Source organism: Lissotriton helveticus, chromosome 10, assembly GCF_964261635.1.
Source record: "Lissotriton helveticus chromosome 10, aLisHel1.1, whole genome shotgun sequence".
Lineage (NCBI taxonomy): Eukaryota > Metazoa > Chordata > Amphibia > Caudata > Salamandridae > Lissotriton > Lissotriton helveticus.
In genome coordinates, this window is record NC_136071.1 from 254,939,944 (window position 1) to 254,967,317 (window position 27,374).

The 27,374-nt window shown below is 44.2% G+C and overlaps 1 protein-coding gene across 1 annotated transcript in view; it reads right to left on the bottom strand.

The window, feature by feature from the left end:
• The window catches only part of OXSR1 (oxidative stress responsive kinase 1), a 633,421-nt gene that overhangs the window by 91,213 nt on the left and 514,834 nt on the right, over nucleotides 1-27,374 (bottom strand). The window contains exon 15 of the mRNA XM_078665259.1: nucleotides 8,222-8,274. Within this exon, the coding sequence (XP_078521385.1) occupies nucleotides 8,222-8,274 (53 nt within the window). The remainder of the gene's footprint in view (nucleotides 1-8,221; nucleotides 8,275-27,374) is intronic.

Genomic DNA, 27,374 nt, shown 5'->3' on the forward strand with positions numbered 1-27,374 from the left:
ATTACGGTGTAATTGTAAAAATGGTTCTTGTATAGTGAAAGCTTGAATCTCACTAACTCTCCTAAGAGAGGTAATAGCTACTAGAAAAGCGGTTTTCCATGTGAGGAATTGCAGTTCACATTTGTGTAGAGGTTCAAAAGGTGGCCCCATGAGCCTTGTAAGAACAATGTTTAGGTTCCACACTGGAGAGGGTGGTAACCTGGGAGGAATGCTTCTTTTTAATCCTTCCATAAATGCTTTAATAGCAGGCACTCTTAATAAAGACAGATGTTGTCTATTTTGTAAATATGCTGCAATTGCTGCCAGATGTAGGCGTATAGATGAATATGCCAAGTTACATCTTTGTAAATGTAGAAGGTAGCAAATGATATTTTGGATGGAAGCATCTAGGGGATCAATTTGGTTATTGTTGCAGTAAATGGCAAATCGTTTCCATTTAGCAGCATAGCAAGCTCTAGTAGTAAGTCTCCTGGCTTGTTTAATGATATTCATAGTCTGGTGGTAGGTTAAGATAACCAAACTCTAAGACCTCAGGAGCCAGTTCTCCAGATTCAGTTGGTTTGGGTCTGGATGTCTGATGTCTCCATGGTTCTGCATTAGCAGGGATGGTGTCAGATGTAGTTTTTGGTGTGGAACTAGGGATAGTTCTAGCAGTGTTGTATACCACGGTAAGCGTGCCCATGTGGGAGCTACTAAAATCAGTTTGAGCGACTGTTGTCGTAGCTTGCGCACTATTAGTGGTATTAGTGGTAGTGGCGGAAATCTGCCTGACCAGTTCATCCATATCGCACTGCCCTTGGACAGCGGGTGTGGAAACCTAGCGGCGAAGGTTGGGCATTTTGCGTTTTCCGCGTGTGGCGAACAGATCTATGTCTGGATGACCCCACTTGTGAAAGAATGGTAGAAGAACTTGCGGATGTAGTTCCCATTCGTGAATTTGTTGTGTCTGTCGACTTAACAGATCTGCTATCTGATTGTAAACTCCTGGAAGGTGTTCTGCTAACAGATATATGTTTTGTGGAATGGCCCATCTCCAAATGTTCTGTGCAAGCTGGGACAGCTGTAGAGAGTGTGTCCCACCCTGTTTTTGTATATAGTACATGGCTGTCATGTTGTCCGTCCCGATTAAGACAGCTTTGTTTTGTACTTGGAAAGTTTTGAGCGCTAAGAATATTGCTAGCAGCTCTAGGTGGTTGATATGGAACGATCTTTGTTGAATGGTCCATTGCCCTTGAGTTGTATGATGTAGGAGATGGGCTCCCCATCCTGTGAGAGATGCGTCTGCTGTAAGTACTATTTGCGGAACAGGTTCGAGGAACGGCCGCCCTTTTGTCAAGTTTTTGGTGTTCACTCAACTGCAGAGAGCGATGTGTGCGGCTGTCCACCAACACCAGGTCTGTTAGTTGTCCTTGAGCCTGATTCCACTGTTGTGCTAGACATTCCTGTAACGGACGCATTTGTAGTCTTGCATATGGTACAATAAAGATGCAAGATGCCATCATGCCTATTAGGCTCATGAACACTCTGGCTGGGAGAGAGTGTTGATGTGGAAACTTTGTGACTAAGGCTTGAATGCTCTGTATCCTTGCTGACTGGGATACGCTAGAGCTGTAGACGTGTTTCTTGTAGCCCCTAAATATTGATGTACATGAGAGGGCTGTAGGTGCGACTTAGTGTAGTTGATTATGAACCCCAAGTCGTGCAATGTTTGAATTGGCTGAGATGTGTGTTGGACACACTGATTGAATGACTTGGCTTTTATGAGCCAATCGTCTAGATATGGGAAGACATGTATCTGTTGTCTTCTGAGATGTGCTGCTACTACTGCTAGGCACTTTGTGAACACTCTTGGTGCAGTTGTTACCCCGAATGGAAGGACTTTGAATTGATAATGCTGTCCTTCCAGTACAAACCTCAGATACTTCCTGTGAGAAGGATGTATAGGAATGTGGAAGTAGGCGTCCTTTAGATCTAGTGTTGTAAGGAAGTCGCCCTGTTGCAGCAATGGGAGCCCTTGTTGTAAAGTGATCATATGAAAATGATCTGAGTTTATATAGTGATTGAGGAGCCTGAGGTTGAGAATTGGTCTTAGTGTCCCATCCTTTTTGGGTATTAGAAAATACAGCGAGTAAACCCCTATTCCTTGATGTTGTAAAGGAACTATTTCTATTGCACCCTTTTGAAGAAGTGTTAGGACATCTTGTTTGAGCAGTGTACGATGTTTTGCAGACATTGGACGCTGCCTGGGTGGTATGTGTGGAGGGGTAGCTGTAAGTTTGAGGCAGTAGCCATACTGGATAATTTGTCTTACCCACCTGTCTGTTGTGATGGAATTCCAGACAGGTAGGAACTGTGTAAGTCTGCCCACCCACAGGTGTGGAGTGCTGTTGGGGGAGCAGGGGGAAGTCACTGTTTTGAGGTGGAAGAGGTTTGATTATTGTTGTTACCTCGACCTCTTCCTTTATTGTTGTTGCCTCTATAGCCTCCTCTAAAGTATCCTTTACTGGAGGATGTCTGTGTATTGGTTTTGAAGGAAGCTGTATTCTCTGCTCCAGTCTGTTTGGAGCCTCCTCTATAGAAGGAGCGACGAAAGGAGCCTCTAGCTTGTGTGGATTGCAAAGCTCCCATAGATTTGGCTGTATCGGTGTCTTTCTTCATTTTCTCAAGTGCTGTGTCTACCTCTGGTCCAAAGAATTGATGTTGGTTGAATGGCTGATTTAAGATGGTAGTTTGCACTTCTTGCTTAAATCCTGAAATGCGTAGCTACGCAGGACGTCTAAGTAGGACACTAGTGTCTACAGCTCTAGATGCAGTGTCTGCTACATCAAGTGTGCACTTGATTGAGGCATTTGAAATTAACTTGCCTTCTTGTATAAGGTCGTTTGCCTGCGCCTTATATTGGTCAGGTAGATGTACTAGTGTCTCTAACTGATCATAGTGAGCCCTGTAATATCTTGCAAGGAGGGCTTGTGTGTTAGCTATACGCCATGTATTGCTAGCTTGTGCAGCTATCCTTTTACCTGAAGTATCTATCACCTTAGATTCTTGATCAGGGGGTGGTGCTTCACCTGATGTCTGTGAGTTTGCTCTTTTTCTAGCATTTGACAAGACTAGGGAATCTAAGGGTAGCTGTCCTTTAATGTAGACAGGATCCCCAGGAGCAGGCCTGTACTTTTTCTCAATTCTAGTGTTTAGAATCCTAGCACGTACAGGATCTTTAAATACTTCTGGAGCATATTTGATGACCACTTTAATCATAGGCAGAATTTGAACAGACTTTTGTGATTGTTCAAACGTATCTAATAAAAAGTCTTCCTCTGCCTCATCTGAATGCAGGGTGACCCCATGATAGATGCAGCCCTATTCAGTAAGTGGCCACAACCAATATTGTCTTCTGGGGGAGAAGGTTTTGATGGATATGAATGTGGGTCAGGAATATCTGGCACATCTTGTGGGTTTGGGTACTCCCAATCTGGATCATCAATAGGGTAGGGAAAAGGCTCATCTGGGTCTACCCCTCCCCCTATGCTATACTCATCATTTGGAGATGTATGTGGTGAAGAATGAGGAGGAGAGTTTTCAGGAGAATTTTGAGGTGAAATGTTAAGAGGAACAGGATATGAAGGAGAAGGAAGTATAGGAGAAGAAGGGTGCATAGGAGATGTGGCAGAGTCCTTCTTCTTGACAGGCACTGCAGGTGTAGGTGCGGTGTCTGACTTCCTCTTCCTGTGTGGTGTAGTGGATACAAGACCTGTCTTTGGGTCAATGTAGATCTTCTTTTGTAGAGGATCAGATTGGAAAAGGTCTTCTCCTTGCTGAACCTTTGCCGGCGCCGATTTTTTCGGTTCCGGGCGTGGTTGCTGCTTGTCTTTAACCGTAGGAGTTGTTACTGTGTCCTTTGGCGTAGATTTCGGCACCAAAGGTATTGTTTTCGGGGTCGTAGGCTGTTTCGTGGGCTTGAGCGCATCGAAATCATGCCTTGTAGGTTTTGGTACCGAAGATATTGGCTTCGGAGTAGAAGCTGGTCTCGTCGGCCTCAAGGCGTCAGATGCTGGCTTCATAGTTTTGTCTTTAGAAGTAGACTGTTTCGGAGCCGGGACTTCTTTCGGTTTCGGTGTCGAGGGAGCTGGTGGGATCGGCACGTGCGGCTTGCTCGGTAAGAAGCTACCGGAAGGCTTGAGTATTTTCTTCGGAGCCGGGCTCGATGGTGGGGCTTTCGAAGTGTTTTTTTGGTCGCGACTGGGCCCCGGAGGCGGAGTGTTAACCTTTGCCTTCGATTTGGGTGCTGGGTATGGGGCAGGGGCAGTAGTACTCACGTGCTGACCCGATGGTATGGAGTCATCGGAGTCGTCTGCCCTGGATACGATTTGGAGATTGTCTGAATCTTCTTCGGGGACGAGCGAACTTCTTCTTCGAAAATATCCACCGGTTCCAGAGCCGATCTCTGCATGTTGTGTCTACGGGCCCTCCGATCTCGAATCGTCTTCTTGGATCGAAAGGATGCACAGGCTGTATAGCTGTCTGTTGTCGTGTTCTGGCGATAAGCACAGGTTACAGACCTCGTGATGGTCACTGTGTGGAAACTTCGCTCCACACTCGGGGCATCTTTTGAATGGCGTCCTTTCCATGAGGTGTAGGCCTCACGGCGTGGATATGTCCAATAGCCCGCGTCGACGTTTATCGATATCGAAAGTAGTTTGGTGAAGTTTGAATACGTTTTTACGCGCCAAAGTACTTGAAAAGTAGATTTCGAACCGGAGCGGAAAAGTTTCATCCGAACCCAGTGGCGAAAAAAAAACAATCTAAGGATGGAGCCGATGCCCATGCGCACTATCGTCCAAGGGAGGAGTCACCTATCTCGTGACTACAAAAGACTTCTTCCAAGACGACAACAACATGCAATCATCCGAGCCCAGCACAAGGTGGCGATCTAATGCAAAGTGTAGAATCAGCAGCTCATATGCCTCGAACAAAGTTTCTGAAACTTGTCTCTTGCCTGATCCCTTCCTGTGAGCTGTAAACCATCTAGTTGGGAGCAGGACAGACGAACAGAGACGGATTAAAAAGGCAAAGCCAATCTTAAAATTAGGATGGTACTGGGTGTGAACCCCCGTTTGGAATTTGTCTCTCATTCGTTGTTAGAGAACAAAATATAAAATCCACATTTTGGGTCAGCCAGCAGCTACACTTTTTAAAAGCGTCAGTCAGAGGCACCACTTCAAAATGTACATTACACGCCAAATCCATAAAAAACGTAAAACAGTTCCAGAACAGGGGACAAAACAGCCTCAGCTAAAAGAGGAAAAATGGGCAGGCGAAATGCGCGTAGGCACATGTCTGCTGTTAATTTCTATGAATCTGAAAAGAAAGCAGATATTGATTTCCATTAATACTTGCACATTTCTACTGAAATCTCCAGAGCATAGCAAAAAGTGAAAGGCGTTGGGTAACAGCAGGCTATGTGTAAATCCTTGTTCTTCTGAAAAGAAGAGCAAAATAGTACATTTAGTTCAGCACTTTGTTCGAGTTATTCCAGTGAGTCATGAACATTTTCAAGGCCCTGCATATTTGTGCTTGGTGTTCTAAGTGTGCAGGGAGCGTGATGGACAGTCGGTCTTCCCACTGCTCCAGTGGTTTATTCAACTTATGAAGCCAATACCTCACGATGTTCAGCTTCAAGATCAACTGAAAGCTATCTCCTGCGTGCTCCCCGATGTGACAGGTTAAGAAAGCAGGCACATAAAGCGAATATACGGCTAACTATTAAAAATAAATGAAGCTGCGAAGACTTCATATGTCATCAGACAGCTTCACCTTCGGGCAAGTACCTCAAGTTACAGAAGTGAAAACATAGTTAATATTGAACCCATGATAAATACTGTATAAAATTCCTCCCAAATCATGAGATTTTGTAAATATCTTTGGAACAAGCACTTGATAGACACGTTAAACACTTCTGTTAACATGTTTTCAAGTGTTTCCTACTTTTGCAAATACAGAAACTGAGAAATTGAGAGGTTGAGAGGTTTTTTTTGTATCAGTTTCACACAATTGTGTCAAGTATAGTAACTGGGACTACAGATAGCGACATGTGATCTGCCATGACTTGCACATGGCAGCAATAAAACAGCAGCAATCGCTGCTTGAAGAACCTTCGCACCTCAATGGAGAGTTGGAACTAGAGGACAAGGATGAGGCAGATACGTCCGAAGTGCCAGGCAAGAAGAGGAAGAAGATGAAGTAGAAGAAGAGGAAGAAGATAGTTGAAGTAGAAGAAGAGGAAGAAGATGACGAAGAAGAAGAAGTAGAGCAAGGCTCCTAGGGGTTAGAAGTAAAATAAGTGGGGGTAGGGAAGAGCAGTAAGGGAAGGAGGGGTGTTGTAGGAAGAGTGAAATCATGGGTGAAGGAAAGAGGAGGAAAAAAAAAAGTAGCTCCCATAGGTCCGACAAGTCGGGCGTGGAAGGGGTTAGCAGGGGTAGGAGGAGAAAAACTAAAAGTAATTATTTCACAGTTGGTGATTAGGAAGGGTGTGGGAGTTGGAAGAGGAAGGAGCAGCAAGGGTACAAGGAAGGTGATTGTAAAGGAGTGAGGTCTTGTGCTTGGTTTCGAGACAGGGCATTGAAGAGGTAGTGGGGGGGGGGGGAGGGAGGATGAGGGTTCTAAAAGTGTAATATTCTTAGAGGATTTCTGCCAGCCCTCCTCATCCACTGGTCGGTTACTGTTACTCGATTGCTCTATTCAATCCAACCGGTGCTTAATTTGAGCCTGGGGTTTTCGGAGCTCAGCCTCAGCACTTAATGATCAACACTGGCGCTTGAGCGCTATTTAAGGACACATTCATTTTTGGTAGACACGGGGAGATTAAGTGAATCGCCCAGAATCACAGGATGTTGAGCCAACGCTGATCCTGGAACCTGGTTTCCCAGCTCCAAAGTTGGCCTAGCCATTAGGCCACATCCTCCCCGAACTTGCAGGGTTTCATGGCTAGTAGTTGGTTCTGTGTTAGGCAGCGCTAACAGGAGAAGTTGGATGGTAGAAGCTGCCTCCTTACGAGAGCCCCAGAACTTATATATTTTCACAAATTAACCACTGGATCCAACTAACATACTCGCATGTCCTCTGCTCAAATTAACCCATGCCTCCCTATACTGATACTATACTCCTATTTATCTATACTGAGCCACCACTAATCCTATTGGGTTACGGAGTACCATGTTACTTGACGAAAAGCGGTTCAACGCCTCACCAGGGGTAGTAAGCGCTGTATAAATACATTTAAAATACAATCCAAGCACATGTAGTATACAGTTCTTATAAATACGATAAATTTACAATCTAAGCACATGTAGTCTACAGTTCTTATAAGTACGATACATTTATAAATTCATTAATTTGGTCCACTAAACCTTTTTTTATTACCCCTGCAGATAGATAGTGAGCAGTGAGGAACACCCACTGGGTTTCCATATTTTAAAAACTGTTCTTTCCACCTGACCAAACTTAATTTATTTGTGCAATCAAGTGAAGTAAATCAATTGCACATCCCGATTCACAGAATCAGAATTCGTGTAATTTAAGATTTCTAAAGTTCACCTACGATGGTGAAACTTGTGCCACATTTTCCAAAATCATAATTTAAGGTTTGGTGGATCAGCAGGAATAGGTGAAACACTTACGTTTGAGGGTTTGCAAGTACCTCTAGCAAGCAGTTTGCCATCATAGCAACATGTGTAAATGTTCTGCTGTTTAAGGCAGGAGTTAGGACTAAGCTAATGTTAAGAGTGGAAAAGGAAAATAATCCCATGTTGGGGGTAGGAATTTGTCCTCAGGAAAAAAACTGTGCAGGAAAAATGAGTGTAAAGGCAGAATTCAAAGCAAATAATATTCTCATGCAGGTTTCCAACAGGAGCATGTGAGTTTCTAGTAGACAATTACCATAAGGAAAGTTTGCAATGTCGAGTAGTCCAGTAGGTCTACAACTGTTATAGATTTCTTCAAGTGCTCCTTTGAGCCTTGGTAATTTGATTCCTATGAAAGTCAGACATATACTCTAAATGTAGATTATTTTCGTGAAATTTGTACTACGTGATCCTTTAGTTTTAGAACCAGATCTAGCACAGAGTGAAAGGCTTGGATGATCAGATTTCACAAGGCAGAAATGTATAATAACTAACGATTAAGAAGAAACACTTAATTAGGTATGTTCTTTTGTCAAGCTTACCTCTCCCTGGGGTAAATTCAAATCTTATATCATTTAATTCTTTCTTTGAATTCCTGTTGAAAAAAAAAAAAAGATTTTATGATGCATATATACAGATTAAAGTTAGTTACAATATTTTACATATCTTGCCAGGGAACCATAAAAACAAAGTTTTGGGGCAGCAGTGTTGTTTACATAGAAGCTTTTAAAATGATATACCGATAAAAAGGTAAATGAGTTACATTCACAGACCCATTCATAAATACTTGAATTTAATCAACGATGAAGGACTAAGTAAATTTTTTTAACTTTTTCATTGAACTAAAAAGAGATAGTCCATAATAAACAAAACCCAGGTTATTAATGCAAATGTTAAAGTGTGGTAGCCACATCTTCCCCAGAAACATACCTTTGGTAAACCAATGGAAACAAGTTAGGACACACTAAACAAAGACCAATTATTTACCCAGTGGTTAACCCTCGCCTTAACCCTTGACCTCAATCAGCTAACAGGTCCTCTGAATAATCACAGCAGAGAAACCACCACCATGCTCTAATCAGATCAAATAATGTCTTCTCTTCCTCTACAAAGTACTAAATCCTAAACTTAGAAAAGTAACTTTGCTTTCTCCTGCGCATCCACAGAAGCACAATGCATCGCTTGCTAGTAACAGGGCCAAAACCACAACGCGCAAATGTGCAACTGGTTTCACAGGCAGTAGAAGATCCAATACAGCAAATCGTGAAACCCTTTCAATCTGTACTCCAGTAATTTCCAATATTTCTCCATCTCAACGAACTAGAACAAGTCGAAAGAAGGGGAGGACCATGTCACATGCAAAAAACAGCATTGAATGTATTACTTGTAGCACAGCATGAGGTACATCTATGTTGAAACCTGCCGATAAAAGCTGGAGTAAGGAAACTCCTTTTGAGAGTTTATAAAGCATCACTTTGAAACTAATATTGATGGAAGCAATGGAATTCACAGATGGTACTCCTCCTTTGAACCCCAACAGGAACACATGCTTCTAGATCATGAAGAGAACTACAAATACAAGTCACTAAGTACCATTCATATGTGTTCATCAACATAAAGTGGAGAAGGGGATCCAACCAGAAATTCAAAGGATCTCACATCTCAGCAGGTCTTCAGACTAGCTTTTAGCCTAGTATATTCAGTAACAATGCCCACTGAACAGCTCACAATGGATTCAAAATCAACTATGGGTCAAAGGGTCGAGTTGTCAAATACGTTACCCAATTGGTTTATAAAGTTATGTGCCCAACCAAAACACTTCACTGCATCACTTTGTGCTGTTAAAGGTAGAAAATCAAGGAGTGGTAGAATCAGGCTACAAGTGGATTTAAGACTCGGGTGATATGTGGCAATCGTTTGCACTCTAAAAGTGCATTATACCAGGAATCTAGCCAAATATTTGATAGGGCTAGCAGCTACAGAGTTAGAGCCGAGAACGCAATCGCCCACACTGAACTGTTCTCTCCATTACCTATGCAGCAGCTCAAAGCACTCATCAAATTCATAAGGAACATGCTGATGGTGAGCAGTCAGGAAACTGGAGTATAGGTTAAGGTTCAGGATTTTTATCGAAACAATGTTCCAGTGAAGCATTGGCATGCAATTGGCAATTCAAGGATTCCTACCTCCGCACACAAGCAAAGCAAATGATGATTTCAATTTTGGAAATAAGCAAGACAATGCTAAACTAAATAAAATGCACAAAAATACAGCCAGCTGACCCACCTATTTACCTGTCCCTGAAGCATCAATGAAGTGGAGGAAAATGTGCCAGTTCTGTTGCCCCATCCCTTTGCACGAGAATCACAAGACACCTGATCGAATCGGGTGCACCTCGAACCTAATTTACAGCAATCACCAATGGATCAGGAAGCCCCAGGCAAAAATAATTCAAAAATGTTTCAGTTAATTATCAGTCCAGCAAGTACCTCAAAGTGAATAATGACACTCAGAGCCCTAAATAATATGGCGCTAGTCACACATTGTCAAAATATAAAGAGATTTGTGACTGGGTCACATATGCAAAATCCTACTAGCAACCATCGATCTGTATCACATCGAAAGAAGTATTAGTGGTAAGAACAAGCTACAGGGGAGCCATGCATCTTGCAGTGCTGTAAAATATTTTTTTAACACACCACTGCTCTGGCCTTAGTTAGCATACAGATGTCTGATCCATCATATGAAGCCAAGTCCAAAACCAAAGTGACCTAGAACCTGCAATACATAGGCCAATGATGCGGAGTAGAAGGCTTTTTAATAACCAAGTTTGGCCACCACCAGGCTGCCTCAAGTTGCATTACCAGCCAGTTATCACTCCATTTAGTCTACGGATCTTGCTTGTGGTTATCGAGACTGATTGGGATGGCTCAGTTTGGGCACCACAAAGCTCAAGCAATGTCTGAGCAGAGTAGGCAATATGTCAGTATCAGCATTAGGAAGAGCAGTGGGTGTTAGAGCCCATGGTCTTTACATTTTTCTATGCATTCAGAAATCACAATAATGCATGCCTTAACTAGCATGTGCGACCGTGTTCTATGCTCATGATGATCCTTAACAAGAGACAGGAGTTTTAGAGCCAGTATTTCATCACTTGCTATAAAGAATATTGTATTTCAATTCTTTATTGTAGTTTTCTTATTAAAGTAAGTAACAAGAGTGGCACAATAAAGATACACAAACCAACTGCCACACAGGTTGAGAATATCGCCATTAAAGCAGTTAATGAGTAATAATACAAACAAGGGGTACAGAAGAACAAAACATAACCATCAAGGACTGAGGAGGGGAGCGAGGTGGCGAAGCATGATAAAACACCCTTACAAAAGGAAGTAAAACTTGACGTCCCCCTATGTCAAACTTCCAATAATGTGGGTCGACGATATAAAGGGTCGAAAACTGGGGAACTCAAGGGGAAGGGAATTGGGAAGAGAACATAGGGATCTACATGGAACGTGAAGTAGTATATGATTCACCGTAGGCGCCTGGGATGTATGGGTGAGTTTGGCACATCAATCTTTAAGGGAAGAACCCCAAACCTCTAGAAATATCTATAATTTGTCATTTAGATTATAAATTAGGTGTACAAAACTTGCCATATTGTACATGTTATCCAACTAGATCTGAAAAGAGGGTATTAGACTTGCTTTCCAAAGATGTAGAATCACCAATTTAGCCACCCCTATGGCAGTGGAAAGCCATCTAGCAACATGTTGGATCTCTAAAGGGAGGTCATAAGTATTGTTAGACCTGGCATCATTGGCGTAAGTCTCCCTTCCATTTTGACGGATTGCCTCCTCTGTTTTGATATGTTTTTGCTGGTTATATGCTTTGGACATTGTGCCACTGCTATTCAGTGCCACAGTGCAAGTGCTCCCTATGTTAAATTGATGTACTAATTAGTGACTCCATGATTGGGTTATTTGATTTACCTGTCAGCCCCTAGTACAGTGCACCATGTGTACCCAGGGCTTGTAAATCAAATGCTGCTGGTGGGCTTGCAGCACTGGTTGTGCCACCCACAGAAGCAGCTTGTAATGTGTGTCTCAGGCCTGCCATTGCAAAGCCTGTGTGCAGTCTAGTGCTGCCATGACGACTAGGCAAGTGCACCCACTTGCCAGTCCCTAAACCTTCCCTTTGCTTCATGTTAGACACCCCTATGGTAGGCCCAAGGGCAGGGTGCATTGTAAGTATAAGGTAGGACATACTCTGATGTGTGTAGCATATTCTAATAGTGAATTACAGCCATTTTCGCTTTTCACTATTGAAGGCTACCTGTTCTCCATAGGCCAGAATGGGCAGTTAGAATATTACATTCTTATAATCCTAACTGACTCAGGGAACATGATGGAAATTCGAATTTAATATGCCTGAACTCAGAATGATAAAAAACATCTTTGAGTGAAGTTGGTTTTAATATTCTGTGTTTGAGAATACCACTTTTAGAAAGTAGGTATTTTCTTGCCTAACTGTCCAGGCCTGCTTCTGCTAGGTTGTGTATTCCTTTTCTGGGTTTGTGAGTGACAGGGCTGGGGTATTCCTGGAGACAGGCTGTGGCAGCCCAGTGATGAATGGAGAGATCTGCATCTAGATGGGAGGGAGGAAATGCACCTGGGACCTGAATAGGGCTGGGCCTTCCCACTACAATGCTGGCTCCACCTCCTGTGGCTTGTCTGATGTCTCTGCCCTGCACTGTGAAAGGAGAGAAGGAATCTTGTCAACAAAGTGCTCCAGAGCTGTCTCTTCCCTCCCCTGTGCTGGCTCCACCTCCTGTGGGGCGGCTGATGTCTCTGCCCTGCACAGTGAAAGGAAGAAGAGAGTCTTGTAAACAGAGTGCTCAGGAACTGGTTTGGACTATGCAGAGGCGACTCTGCAGAGGCCTCTCTGCCTTCAGAGAACAATGGATTTTGGGGTATAAATATTGGGACCCTGATCCCAAGAAATTAGATCACTTCTGGAACAAGAATCCTTTTTCCAAGGAGAAGAACCAAGTAAGCTGCAGGAGTTTGACTGCCCCTCTGCCAGTGTGCTGTTTGCTGGTTTGGCCTGCAGTGGCTGCTTCATTGCCAAGGAAAGGAGAAGGAACTTTTTAAGGACTTTCATCATTTACAGAATATTCTCCAAGGGCTTGAACTGTGCTAGCCTCCTGCTGGTCTAAGGGACAAAAGACTTCATCTCCAGCTCCCCTCTGAATTTCCTTGCTGGGAATTCTCAACTCCAGACATTTGCGTGTCTCGGAGCTGGAAGCGCGACGCATCGAGAGGAAGCATGTCGCCGCCGCAGCTGAAATCGTTGCATCGCAGGAGAAGCGAGCCCTCGCCGCATCTTCCTGGAAGCGTGTGTTCATCAAAGCTGCCTGCTGTCGCATAACCGGAGAAGCGTGACTCCATCGAGAGAGTCGTCATCGCATCACCGGAGAAGCGTGTCGCAGGGCCTGTCGCAGCTCCAAAGTACAGAGTTGTCGCAAGGCTCCCACGGTGTCTATGCATCATCATCGCATTGGCGCATCAAGGGCGCCATCTTCTCGCATCGCAAGCGGATCATCGCATCAAGGCGCCATCTTGCACACAGCAACGGGCCAGCAGGCTGAGAATCTACGCATCACCTCCGCACCGGTAAGGATTACGATGCATCCCCTACTCTGCGCAAGCATTGAGGCACGACGCATCATCTCCCCCACAACGCATCTCCCCTTTTGCAAGCCTTTTGTTTACTTTGCGTTACGCATCCTGGTACTTTGTTGGGAACTGTGTCGCATTTATCAACAACTTGAACTAAATAACTTTGATCATCTTTAAAAGAATCTTAAGTGTAATATTGTGGATTTTTGTCATTTGTGGTCTTGTGTTAAGCCTATATAAAGAATACTTATTTTTATAAAACCGGTCTTGTGTCCATATGTAGTGTTTTCACTGTATTACTGTGTATATTCACAAATGCTTAACACACTGCCTCTGAGATAAGCCTGTCTGCTCGTGACAAGCTACCAAGGGGGTGAGCAGGGGTTATTAAGGAGTGTAATCCCCTTATCCTGACTTAGAAGTGAGGGTGCCTAATTGGACAAAGGTGTATACCATTGCCAACTAGAGACCCCCAGATCTAACATTGGTGGCAGCGGAGGGATTTGGACTTTGCATTAGTGTGTCATATACAGCGATTGGTGTACACTACTAGTGAGTGCAGACCAAACGCGACCACATACTTTTTTTAGAATCTTTTTCCTTGAATTTTTACTACCATGAGTAAACCAGCATCTGTTGCATCTATGGATCTTGAATTTGAGGACGAGAGGTTGGAAACCTACACTGTGAAACAGCTCAAACATCTGCTCAGGAAATTGAAAGTTGCTACACCAGGCAATTCTATAAAGGATGACTCCCAGAAGGCGCTGAGGGCCTGGGTAGGAGCAAGAAATGCCCCTGATCTTGTGGTGGAGCCAGTTGGGGATGCAGATGGGCCCATTGAGAGGCCAGTGTTTTCAGCCAGGGGAAGGGGACTCCCTCCACCTGGCAGCAGTATCTCCTCCAAAGACCTGTCCAACAGAGAGCTGGAAGACCGGGAGAGAAATAGGGCACTCAAGCTGGAGTTGGCTAAGCTTAAGATGGAGAGTCAGAGGAAAACAGAGAATAAGAGGTTGTCTTTGGAAAGAGAGAGAATGGAACATGAGAGGATGTTGAGAGAGTTAGAAATCAATGCCAAGGGCTTAGAAATCAATCCCTCTGGTGGCAGCGCACCATCTGTGCCTTCAGAAGGCAGGGTACATATTCCCAAGGATGCCAAAGATTTTCACAAAAGTGAAGATATTGGGTAGTGGTTTGCAGCCTATGAGATAGCAATGTTGGCCCACCGGGTCCCTGAGAAGGATTGGGGAGCGGGTTTGTGGGGCTGCTTTTTAACTGAAGGTAGGGATACTTTGTTAGACTTGCCCAGTGATCATAGGATGTCTTATGCCCACATGAAAGAAGCACTAATGACAAGGTATGGTTTAACTCCAGAACTCTATAGACAGAGGTTCAGGAATTGTAAGAAGTTGGAGGGAACCACTTGGGTAGGATAAGTGTCTTTCTTTTTCAGAGCTATGGATGGTTGGGTGAGGGGTAGCAATGTGGATAATTTTCAAGCGCTCTATGATTTAATTGCTTGGGATAACTTGTCTGCTAATTGTTTTCCAGAGCTACACCAGCACCTTATTGATAGCAAGTTGACTAACCCTAGGAAGCTTGCTGAAGAGGCGGACCTCTGGGTCAGTACCAGGGTACACAAGGGTCTTGTGGGAGACTGCGCCAAAGATGGGCAGGGTCTCCAGCAGAAGAGTGAGGGGGACAAGGGTAAACAGAGGGAGTTCCGGAAAGGGCCCCAAAGTAATTCCCAAGGGAACCAAGGGAAGGGTTCCCAGCCTCCCCCTGAGAAGAAGTCAGGACCCCGACAGGTAAACCTGTTCGAAGGGGGCCTGTTACCTTCTTTCAATGAAAGCAGGTGGGACACCATTGGTATGATCTCCAGTGTTCCCAAAAGGGTCAGTATGTGCCACCCTGTGCACCACTCAGTCAGATGGCCAGTGTAGCCCTGGGTGCCCAAGGTGGGTGGGGTTCCGCAGAAATGTCCCTTGTCTCATTAGGAGACTTTGAGATGGTCCCAAAAACTCAGCTGTCTGATAACACTAAAAAATCCAGGCAGTGGGTGACCATCAATGGCCATAGAGTGGAGGCTCTGAGAGACACCGGAGCCAGTGTGACAGCTGTCAAGTGTCACTTGGTATCTGAAGAGCAGGTAGTCTCCAATGCATTCTTCCCAGTTGTTGCCGCTAACAACACAGAGAGCCATTGCAAGGTGGCTCGAGTTCCCTTTGAGTGAGGGGGGGGGGGGGTCTGGTACTCTTCAAGTAGCTGTGAGGCCAGCCATGCCTGTTGATTGTCTGTTAGGCAATGATCTGGAAAGCTCCCCTGGGGTTAAGGTGGGGAAGAAGGCTCATTTAGAGATGTTGGGTCTGCCTGAGTGGGCATGTGTGACCACTCGGTCTATGGCAGCTAAGGGTGTTCAAGAGACCCTGGAGCCTGAAAGTATGGCCCAGGGACCTGCCTTAAAGAGGTAGGGTGGTCCGTGACCAATTTCATATGAATTGAATTTGAATATGTACAATCTGTGTTGCGTGAAGTACTACAACACTAATAATTAATATTCAAAAACGTTTCTACATACATATACTCAATAGTCATTCATGAATACATGTGTAGAAGACCCACACAAAAAATATATATTCAAAGTGCCAGCCAATTTGAAATACTTTCAACAACAGTATTTAATTCAATTATCAGCAGAATATTTACTTTACAATATATCGAGGTTGCGAGCAAGGAAAGGAATAGGGAAGTGATGGTGGAGGGTAGTGAGAAGGGGTGAGTCACAAGAATATATAATAAAAACAGTTTAGATGAATTAAGAGTTACTGGTAATCAAAACCAGACAAAGTAGACCTGTCCAATGTGAAATGTTCATTTACATGTAATCTGTAAATATACAAATGTGCAATTAATGCACCTTCAATGGAATGACGGGATGGAGGTAGGTACAGGTCTTGACAGGTGGAGAGCGTCGACGTTTCGACTGATAAAATGAGGGAGAGTGAAGCCTCAGCTGCGGGTCTTCTTCAGGACGTGGGATGGCAACCTAAGCCTGGTGCCAAGCCAGGCTACACAGGTAAGTCTTGAGACAATGAGCCCAATGGTCCAATTCACCAAGGGTCCAAGGTTCAATGGTGCGCAGAACCTTCATGCACCAATTTAATAAACATCCATGAATGATGTCCGAGATTTCCTTAGCAACAAGCTGAATGAGCAGATTAAAGCCGACAGCTGGGCATTCCGTCTCGCTCCTGGCAGGGCAGACAAAGACTTGTCTGCTTGCATCTAAAATTCCATATTTAACAAAAGTGCAAGTGCATTATCGCGTGTCTTATACCATATTTTATAAAAAGCAGTTTTAAAATCTGGCAACGTATCATATAAAAATGATGACAATTCTTATAAAAATGATGACAATCAATAAAAAAATTAACATTAAAATTCTAGAACCTCAACCCACATGTGCAGTCATTCTCTAATCCAGAAAAGCATTACATTTCGAAGCCCATAAGTACCAGACTTTCAAAGCTACCTGAAATGTTAACGATAATGAGCATAAGAGGGCATCGGGGAGGACTGATATGTACGGGAATACCCTCCCCATGATTCCAGCATATAATTTGCTGAGGGTTTGATACCTACATACTCCATGTCTGCCAATCTTGACTCCCTTCTACAAGCCATATTTAGTTCGCCTTTTGACAGGAGGGATGCCTCAGCCAACTTAAATTTCTCTATGTTTAGAGACCATTGCTGGGACCCTAATCTATTTCTGACCTGCACCACCCACCTTAACTCACTCCTTCCAATTTCAGAAGCACAGAGAAATGTTAACTTCTGTACGTTCGAGGACCACAGTTTGTCCCAAAATCTGAGGGTTGTTTTATAGGCCAGGAACTTCCAGACCTGCAGCTCACCTTCCAGTCTTATTGCAATGTAATTGACAACTCAGCAGCGGGCATACAGAGCTGTCATTCAAACACTTATTGAAGAGTAAAATGTATGTGAATTATAACACTTGGTGAGAAATGGAATTTACTTCAGGTTATTCAATTTATCAATCCGTCCACAACCCTCCGAAGAAGTCCTCCTGTTCTTCATCCCTATTTGTAACCCAGTAGTTCTCTGATGCTGACTGCCAGTTTTCATGGAAAAATACAATGCCTGTTAATCCACTGAATTCTCTAAAGTTGTAATGCACGGTAATCTACAATGTCCCAGAAATTAATTTACCGATGTAACATAATGATGCCCATTTCTGCTTAGCGTTTAGCTTTCAATCACAGAATAATTGCATTGGGTTATAAGATGTGGTATATCTCAAATGTTTTCTCCCAGGCCACCCAAAGGCATTTCTATATCTTTATCCTGAAGACTCTCGGGGTGTAAATTAGTGTTCTTCGGCAGATTACATTTTTCTGGTGTACTTTCTATTCTTAGTTTAACTAGACCGCCTGGATTAGTAAATTGTCAAAGGTGATGGTTTGCTGAGCTCTGCAGGTGGATGATGGCTTTTCCTTCACTCAATTTCTTGTTGGCTCCCGTTGCTACATTAATGTTTGACTGAAAAAGGATGTCAGAAAATTGGAAGCTGGCAGGCTACGCCAGATCACTCATAACTTGCATAATCAGCGCATCCCAGATACAACAGCAAAGGCAGGCATACATTTGTACAAGAACATGATGAAAAAAAGTATGTGAATTACAGGAAACATGTACATTCCAAATGGCAATCTAAGGAATTCCGCTGTGCTTCCCTTGTAATACATCATATTGATCTGCAACCTTTGGACTGAACACAAGGGTGGAACAGTGTGTTATTTAGTGGTTGTGACACAGTGGAAGTTTAAAAGAACAGCTGTTGGAAAGCTTTAACCATTAATCTTAACATTAGTTGGACCTCATCTGCACAAACAGACCTAAAACTCATCCCTAACGTTAGATCACGGATTTACAGACTAGTTAGGAATTACCAGAGATGAGATCCATGCCCAGCAAAGCCTAACGACTTAAACCATATGATTATTCGAAAAAACACAAGCAACAAGTAAGAAGGAGTGAACCTTTACGCTGGACGTTAAGAAATAAGGTACTGGTATAAACAGGAGCACACAGATCACCTCCCCTTTGGCTGCATACAGCAAGGGTCCTAAAAGAACCAAAACAAGCGTCCCCCTTTCCTCCACTGCTCCCCCTAGAAAACCTCCGTTCATATTAACTTTGTAGATAGGGCATCCTGGGGTGTATGTGTGTGTGCGTCTGTCTCCTGATATAACAAAGCGGCCTACAGATGTCACATGTGGCGTTTGGAAAAATTAGGACTATTTATTTTCTAGGGAACACCCAGGGTAGCTGACAGACCTAGAACCAGTGCTTCACTTGTGGAAAAAAATATATATATGGCCCGAGGCTGTTCTTAAGAGCCCGATGCACGGTCATCAAGTGGATGATGAACACCAAGACTGCCTAATATTTACTCCACGTCATGCCTCTGTCTCCTACACACCACACTTCCCATCTGAGTCTTTCAAATTCTTAACCCTTCCTCGTCCTTTTTCTGTCCCTCTGCCTCTCTATGGGAGATGTGGTCTGGCAGCCAGAGCTGCAGGCTTTTTAACCAGGTATGAATATCGGCGTGGGCTCAACATCCAGGGATTCAGGCCAAACCACTCAATCGACCCGTGTCAAAAAAAATCAAACAAAGAAAATCGGACTTTGACTAATGTAACTGGTTGCCCGAGTCGAGCAATTGATAATCTTCGAGATATATAATACTGCACTAATAATCTAGAGATAAAAAGTACCGGATCCTTAAAATGGAAGCGGATGCCCCCATGTAAAACCACCAGTACAAACCAACATTGCTTAATATACCAAGGGCGCTTTTTAAAGGCCAAAAAACACAGGAACTCCAGGCTTCTGGAAACTCGTGATACATTCATGGGCTGGAAGATCGTGAAAGAAATTCAATAGATGGGATTTTGGCACACAGCCTTCGGAGTTGGAAAAACAGTTCTGTCAAGTATCACGCATCAGGTGCGACGTTCACGCATTTCAGTGTGGTGTTCCGCATCACCGCACTGAAATGCATTGTCACGCATTTTGGGCACCTGCAGCTCATGTCACCAGCGGCGCCTGTGCAGTCTCTCTGCCAGCGCCGAGAGTTTGCTGGGCTGTCAGTTCCTAAATGGTTAAACCCTGTGGAGTGGCTGAGAGCGCAACAATGTATCTCACCCGGCCCAGCAGCCTGTAAACAATGCGGCAATAGTGGCTGCCTGCGGCGCCAGCGCGGCGCCGGGTTTACAGTTAAACACACAGTCTCAGCTCCAGGGGGGTTGGGGAGGGGCTGCCCTCTCAGCAGTCGATACTGCTGTCGGTCAAGTGTGGCACATCATGGGGGTCAGGATTAATTACCCGGATGTCATCACGTTGGGAGGTAGTCTGTGGAAGTTGGCTGAAGCGGCGGGGAACTCTCAGACTCCCTGGAGTGCTGCACGAGACTTGGTTCTCCCGGACCACCACCTCTTCCCAGGCCTTCAGGGCTGGTCTCGGGGCTCTCCTCCTTCGTAGACACTTCCAGGTTTGATTCACACCCTCTGTTGTCTGTCTCTCCATTGTTGGGGGTTCTGAGTGTTTTGCATGACCGTGGGGGTGCATTGCTGGTGTGTTCTTGTGGTTTGAGAGTCTGCCACTTGTTGCAGTGTTGTACTTCGGCTTGTATTGTGTGCTCCTTTGTGGCATGTGCACGTCACTTTCCCTCGTGTGGTGTGTCGTTTGCTGCCTCTTGTATTTCATTTTGTTTGCTTTAATGCGCGGGTGCCGCCATTGCCTCATGTGGAATGGCGGTTGTTCTTGTGTTTTGGGTGTCTGTCGTTTGGTGCAGTGCTTTGCCTCTGCTTGTACTTTGTGCGCTTTTGTGGCATACACACGTCACTTTTTTCCTCTTGTGGCGTGGCGTTTACTTTTGTGGCATTGTGGTTGTTCCTCGTGTATCACTACTGTTTCTATTGTGAGCTCTGACACCTTCGGGTAAAGTCCTTGCTATACAAAAACGCATAAAATAAATAAAAAGCCGCCGGGTCTGACTAGTTGTGATGCCTGTGTCGTCGGTCCGACCACTGACTGTTCAGCATCATGAGAGGGTGCCTGAGGGCAAGGCATGATTAATCATCGCCGGGCCCGCTGGCGTCCGGTCCGCCACGGCCACCGGACCGGGCCCCTGCACACACACACACACAGATTTACCTGTTACGTAAGTTACGAGTTTCATTTTAGTATAAATTAAACCCGCAGAATTTCATGATTTGCAACCTATCTGTACTTACTGTACACAGGATCCAGGCATTCCCGCAGTCTTACTTTTGCTCATTTACATTGCAGTTTATTTATTGTATGTTTCCTGATACGTGTACTGATTTTAACATACTTTTAAATTTGAATCTTCTCCAAATCTAATCAGTTAACACTTTGTTTGTGTTAAAACCAATCCAGTACGAACATTAATGGGAACCGTTTTTGTGGCCTAAACCTAATCTAGACCAGTACAAGCACTTTTGTGAATCTGTTTTCTGTTCTATTTCATCGGTGCGAATTCCAACACGCGTTGATGAAGCAGATCACAGATTCAATTGACCAGACACATTGTGTATTTCTTTGTCTTGTAGCGCACTGGCTTGTGACGAAAGGCACTGCGCAGCACCGTTTTTGCCACATGTTCAGGGGATAAGGCTGTGAGTAATTGTAATAAAGGACCCTGTTTGCTCGATGGAAAACACTTTCTACTTCTTTTTCCTCACTGAGTTTTGCCAAGTTGTTCTGTAAAGTCAGCAGCATGGTGTGCGCACTGCAGATCTGTGATAATGTGATCATTATTTTATCTGCAGGGCTGCTCTGTCTCGTCATCCTTTTGGTCACACAGCCAGCCTGCCACGGTGTTCAGTAGTGTTGTTACCTTTGTCTGGTTACAGGAGGGAGCACTATGGTTAGTGACCTTCCATTTCTGGTGCTCTGCAGCAGTTTCAAGAACTTCTTGGGGTTTCTTGTTGCTCAAATGGCTGTATTTGTGATATTTAGAAGTGTCCCTCGTCTTCATTGCACGATTTTCGCTCGCCAGAAAGTGTCACTCATAGTCATTGAAATGTCACTCATAGTTTCACTGAAATGATGAAAATGTCACACATGGCAATCTGAAACCTTGGCAGCTATGGAAAAATCGTCACAAACTCTAGGGTAGAGAAGTTGGGCCACAACTTCCGGGGCCTTGAACTCGGGTCACAAGGTCCGGGTACGAAAAGATTAATTATTTCAGCTTAAGTCTTTGTTTTCTAAAATAAATGTATGACGCTCACTGCAGGTAAAACGGAGAATCGTAAATTCCTGACTTAGTTGTAGGTGGGAAGAGGAAGAATAAATTAGTGTTGTTATTTTCAGGGATCACTGATGCAGGGACTACTGTATAGTGTAAGTACTTGTCATTTAAAAAGAAAATAAATGCATTGCCAAAGTTAATATAGGTTTTGCCTAAAAGAGCCATGAGCTTTGGCAGTGATTTGCTGCCATGCTGTAGTGCAATGCAGCTAAAACAAATAAAAACAATCCCCTCCCCCCCACAAAAAAAAGCAGCGGCGAAATTTAATTTTATTCTTTTACTAGTGAAAACGCATTAGCACTGGCTGCATCATATCACTTTTTAAAATTCATATATTTAGCTGTGAGGAGTGGGATGAGGGACAAAACAGGGTGAGAAGGCAATAAGGAGGGACGGGGAGAGGACGACACAGGAACAAAAAGTTACTTTCCTTTGATAATGCCTTATCTGGTAGATACTCTATCTAGCCGCAGATTCCTTACCTTAGAATTATCCCCAGACCCCAGGCATAACACTGGATCTGGCTTTTTTTTTTTATAAGTACTACCACTGGGTGTCGATAAGTGGCATTGTTAGGCTTCATGTGGCTTCGTCGCGCCTGAAGTGATATGTGTGATTCCTATATAGGTGTCACCACAGCACATAGACGTCAGTTCCTCTCTTTCAGTGCCACTCAGCGCAGATCCAGAGAACAGCTACCCCCAGTAACTTTTTGACTGACCTTTTTTCAACCATTTTGTTGAAGATTTTTGAGAAATTGTCTCCTGTTATGGCAGGGGTGTCCCAGATGAAGGCAGGTTTCATACCCTTTGCAAACGGTCACCGTCAAATGTCAGTGACCGATCCACACCTGGTCTGCCTTTGGCACCACAAACGCAACTATGACGCCAAGACCTGTGTCATGCACCCCAAGGCTTTGAGTGAGTGGTCCCTCAAGCTCCTTGCCACTCAACATGTGATACAGCGACTGAATCAAGACCAGTCAAGAGGAAGGTTCCGGAGTCGGTCGCAGAGCCACTCCAAGTGCTCATCATTGCATTTGAAGTCATCTGGGTGTTTGGGTAGGTCCACAAGCATATGAAGAACAAGTCGCCCAGGAGGTCTTCGACTTCGCACCGTTCCTCGAAGTCATCCGACAAGAAGAGGGAGCGTCAGCATCCTAGACCTGGCTCCACAGTTGATCCTATGCCTGGCCAGGCTCTGTGCCTTCCTGGTTTTCCAGGAGCCGGAGTGACCCTTGCCCAACTCTGTGAATTAGAAGGTCAGGTACCACATATTTGGGTGTCCGGTCCCCATTAGAGCTCATTCGGGTCACACAGGTTCGAGAGGGACCCCTACTTGTCTTCCACTGGTGGGTTAGCCGCTGGCATCAGTAGGCCTCCTTTGATCAATGGACAGATACAGAATGGCACCAGTCGAGCCACTTCGAAATTACTCAGCTCCACTGCTGACGTCCCCAGCACCCACCGGTGGCACAGTTCCTATACTTATCCAGACTACGATACGCAGCTGGATGTGCATCCTCCGTGAGGATTTGGTAGATGACAGTGGACTGGACACCTCCCCAGATACTGGCTAGGTCTCTCCTACCGTGGCTATGAAGGAGGGAGCTTCATTTGGTATGGTGGTGAGGAGGGTGGCCGAGTTTCTTACCTTCAGTTGTTCTTCGTGGCTGTCAAAACAAACATCTTGACAGAGGTGCTTCACCCAGGGTCACCACTTCCAAACCGCATCTCCTGTTTAACAAAGCGCTCAAGGATGTCCTACTTGGTGGGCCTGGTCCAAGCCCTTCACAAGGACTCCTGTGAATATGATAATTGCCCACCACCTTTGCCCCTGCCCCAGGGGATCCCAATTTCCTCAACCAGCACCCTATCCTGGAGAGCTTGGCGGTGGAAGCCTCCACTTCCAGAGTAAATTCAGGCACATTCCTTACCACTCCACCAGGCAGGGAACCCAAGAAGCTGGATACCTTGGAAAGAAGAGGTTTTCTTCTGCCAGCCTGGCACTGTGGTTGGAGAACCTATACCTATACTATTTTGAATCGGTCCTTCCTCAGAAAGGTTTTCATTTGTCAGAGGTGCAAAATAAGCCTTAAACACTGACCCTTCTTGAGAACGAGGAAGTAATGTGAGTTGTGAGTTCTTTAAATGTGAAACTTGCACACTGGCCCTCTTGAACAGGTTGACTTCCTGCATCAGAATTGCAGAGTGATCTTCCAACAGTTCCAGTATAAGAGCAAGGCAAGGTGGGGAGGAGATGAATGGCAGGGTGAAGACCTTGGGATCAATTTGTGAGACCTCACCTGTCTTGACATGATGGATATCCTGCTGGAGGAAATATGGTGCCTTTTACCAGCCAGGCATGTGCCGGAGAGGACAATTTTAGGTGGCTTGGTAGTGATGCAGCAGGGGAAGAATCACTGCAGGATTACTGTTCATGTCAGTCTGAACATATTCTGTCAGAGCCATATCTGCGAACTCAAAACAAATAGGTTAACTGTTGTGGTACAGGTTGGGAGGGCTGGCACGGTCTGTAAGCTAGTCCCTGGGAACAGCTATGAAGTCCCAAGATTGATGGGGACATTGCTTACTGCTGTCAATAGCTTATAAGATCATGTTGTTGATGAATCCAGGTAAGGAAGAAGATCTCCACACGATACAATGTTATGAAAGATGGTTTATTAAGTTGGTCAGTTAGAGATCACAGGAACCCACGCCAACCGCTGCAAAGGACAGGACGGAATCCCCGACCAGAGATTCCAAGTTCCAATGCATGCGGCGGGTGCGCTCGAGATAATGCACGAGGATACAACACATCCTCCTTACTAGAAAAGAAAAAGAAAACATAACGACACAAAATGCATACAACTAATGTAAGGACTAAAACAACATTATAGTTCGATATGGAGAAAACCTATTTTCCAACATTGTAATCTTTGTGCCACACGGGAGGTTTCTTTAGGCGGGGAGTATTCAATTTGCGGGAGGAAATGGGAACAGGTAGTTGCAGGTGAGGAGTTGAAGGTAGGTGGCATTTGTTAGAGGAGTGAGAGGTTCCAGACAAATTGGGAGAAGAAGAACCACTAGAAGGGGACGGTCTCATACACAAAGACGGAACCTTAACAACTTTGGAGAGACTCCAAACATTACCGTCTGACAGTTCTACAACTTGCCTGCCCACTCTAACAACCAGCATAGGGTCGGAGAAATGTGACATACCTGATCTAATAAAACCAGACTTCCTCACACGTACCCAATCACCAACCATGCAGGGATTGTTGGAATTATTACAATTCACAGGAGAATCATGTTTCCTGAACTTACCATCGACAAGATCCCTCATCCAGGGCTGACTCATGTTACACACACCCTTTCTTCCTCGCATTTTTTCGATAGGAGATAAATCACCCACGGATTTTGGAGTATTCCTATAACTCCACAAGAGTTTTCTAACTGCATCATAGCAACTCTCACCATTGCATACAGCAAGTTGCAAACCTTCTTTGAGCACTCTAATCCACCTTTCAACCATCCCGTTACCCTGAGGATAATACACGGAGGAGCGCTTGTGTAAAATGCCATGGTTACAACAAAAGGATTTCATCTCTACGGAGGTGAACTGGGGGCCATTATCAGAAAGGATGGAAGTAGGGAAACCTTTTTCGAAAATAGAGTTTACAAAGTCGACAATGACCCTAGAAGATACATGAGGAACAAATTTCATCTCAGGCCAACTGGAGAATTGGTCTATCAAAACAATGGCATAGACAGGGCTACGACCCAAAGACATTGGACCAGCAATGTCAATGGAAACACACTCCCAGGGTTTAGATGGCCTCGAGATAGAGTCATGTTGATACTTTATAGGTTTTTGGGATTTATCACTCACACAGCATTCGATGCAAGATCTTACCTTTTTCTCTATAAACTTGTCGACACCAGGCCACCAAAATTCACTTCTAATCCTTCTTTTCATACTGGACATCCCCGGGTGACCCTCATGAGCCATATCTAACACGGTGTCTCTTAAACCAAGAGGTACAACTAAAAGCAAACCCCTCAACAAAGTTTCTCCCTGGACAGAAAGCTCTTGTGCAACATGAAAGTAGGGCAAAATGCTAGAAGATAAACTGTTCTTTGAAGGCCAACCATTTTTGACAAAAGACAACACATCTAAGTAATCCCGATCATCACGACAAGCCAGTGTCCAATCATTTTCTCGGATGCAACCATTGGAAACTTCACAGATTGACACAACCTTATCAGGGTCATCATCAGGGGCAACACAATTATCATCTTCAATGGGTAACCTTGAGAGGAAGTCGGCAAGGACATTTTTGGCACCAGGAATATATTCGACTGAGAAATGAAAATCTTGTAATTTATACTGCCATCTCGCAATCCTGGAGGTGGCTTTGCCACATCCATTGGTCGTAAAAAGATCAACAAGGGGTCGATGATTAGAGCGCACAATAAAATCAGTACCATATACATATCTGCGAAAATATTCAATTCCCCACCAACAAGCCAATGTTTCTTTTTCTAAAGTGGAATATTTTGTTTCAGCGCCACGTAACGGTCTCGATGCAAAAGCAACGGTGACAAAACCAGTGTTTTGCTTCTGCATCAGCACCGCACCAAGGCCAACGTTGCTTGCGTCAGTGACGATAAATGATTTACAATTGGTGTCAAAAGGTGATAAGGCAGGAGCGGAAACAATACATTTCTTTACAAAATTAAATTGAGTTTTGCAATTGTCATCCCAAATGAATTGTTGTTGGTTTTTCATTAACTTTCGTAAGTGCGAAGTTTTATCTGAGAAGGAAGGAATGAATTTCGCATAATACTCGGCTAAACCGAGAAAGGATCTGAGCTGATCCTTGTTGGTTGGTTCGGGAGCATTCTCAATGGCTTTGACTAAACTCAACTTGGGGGAAATACCCTCTTTACTGATGGAATGACCTAGATAGTCTACTGAAGCTTTTTCAAATTTACACTTTTCCTTGGTGAGGGTAAGACCATTGTCTTGAAGAATGGACAAAACCTTAAATAGAATTTCAGAGTGTTCACATTCATCTTTGCCGAAAACTAATATGTCGTCCTGAAAATATAATACATTAGGAACATTTTTGAACATATTGTGCATGACCCGCTGAAACACTGAGGATGCAGACACTAAGCCAAAAGGCATTCTCTTGTACCTGTAAGCACCCTCAGTGGTAATAAACGATGTCAGATGTTTACTGTCTTCATGAAGGGCTATCTGGTGATATGCGTTAGACAAATCCAATGTGGTGAAGATAGATGCATCCTTCAGCTTAGAGAACATCTCTCCGATGTTAGGTAGAGGATGTCTATCAACCCACACATTGGAGTTCAGATCGCGCATATCCACACAAAGACAAATTTTCCCATTGGGTTTATGGGCGACAACTACAGGTGAAAGCCACTCAGAGGATTCAATTTCCTCAATTACATCCAAGTCACATAATTTTTTAAGCTCTTTTTTAACGGATTCTCTTAAGGCCAAAGGGATGTTGCGTACTTTGTGTACCTTGGGAACAGCGTTGTGTTTAAGAATGATTTTGTGACTAAAATTTTTAAGTAAACCCAAATTAGGGGAAAAGACCTGCGGAAAAACAGT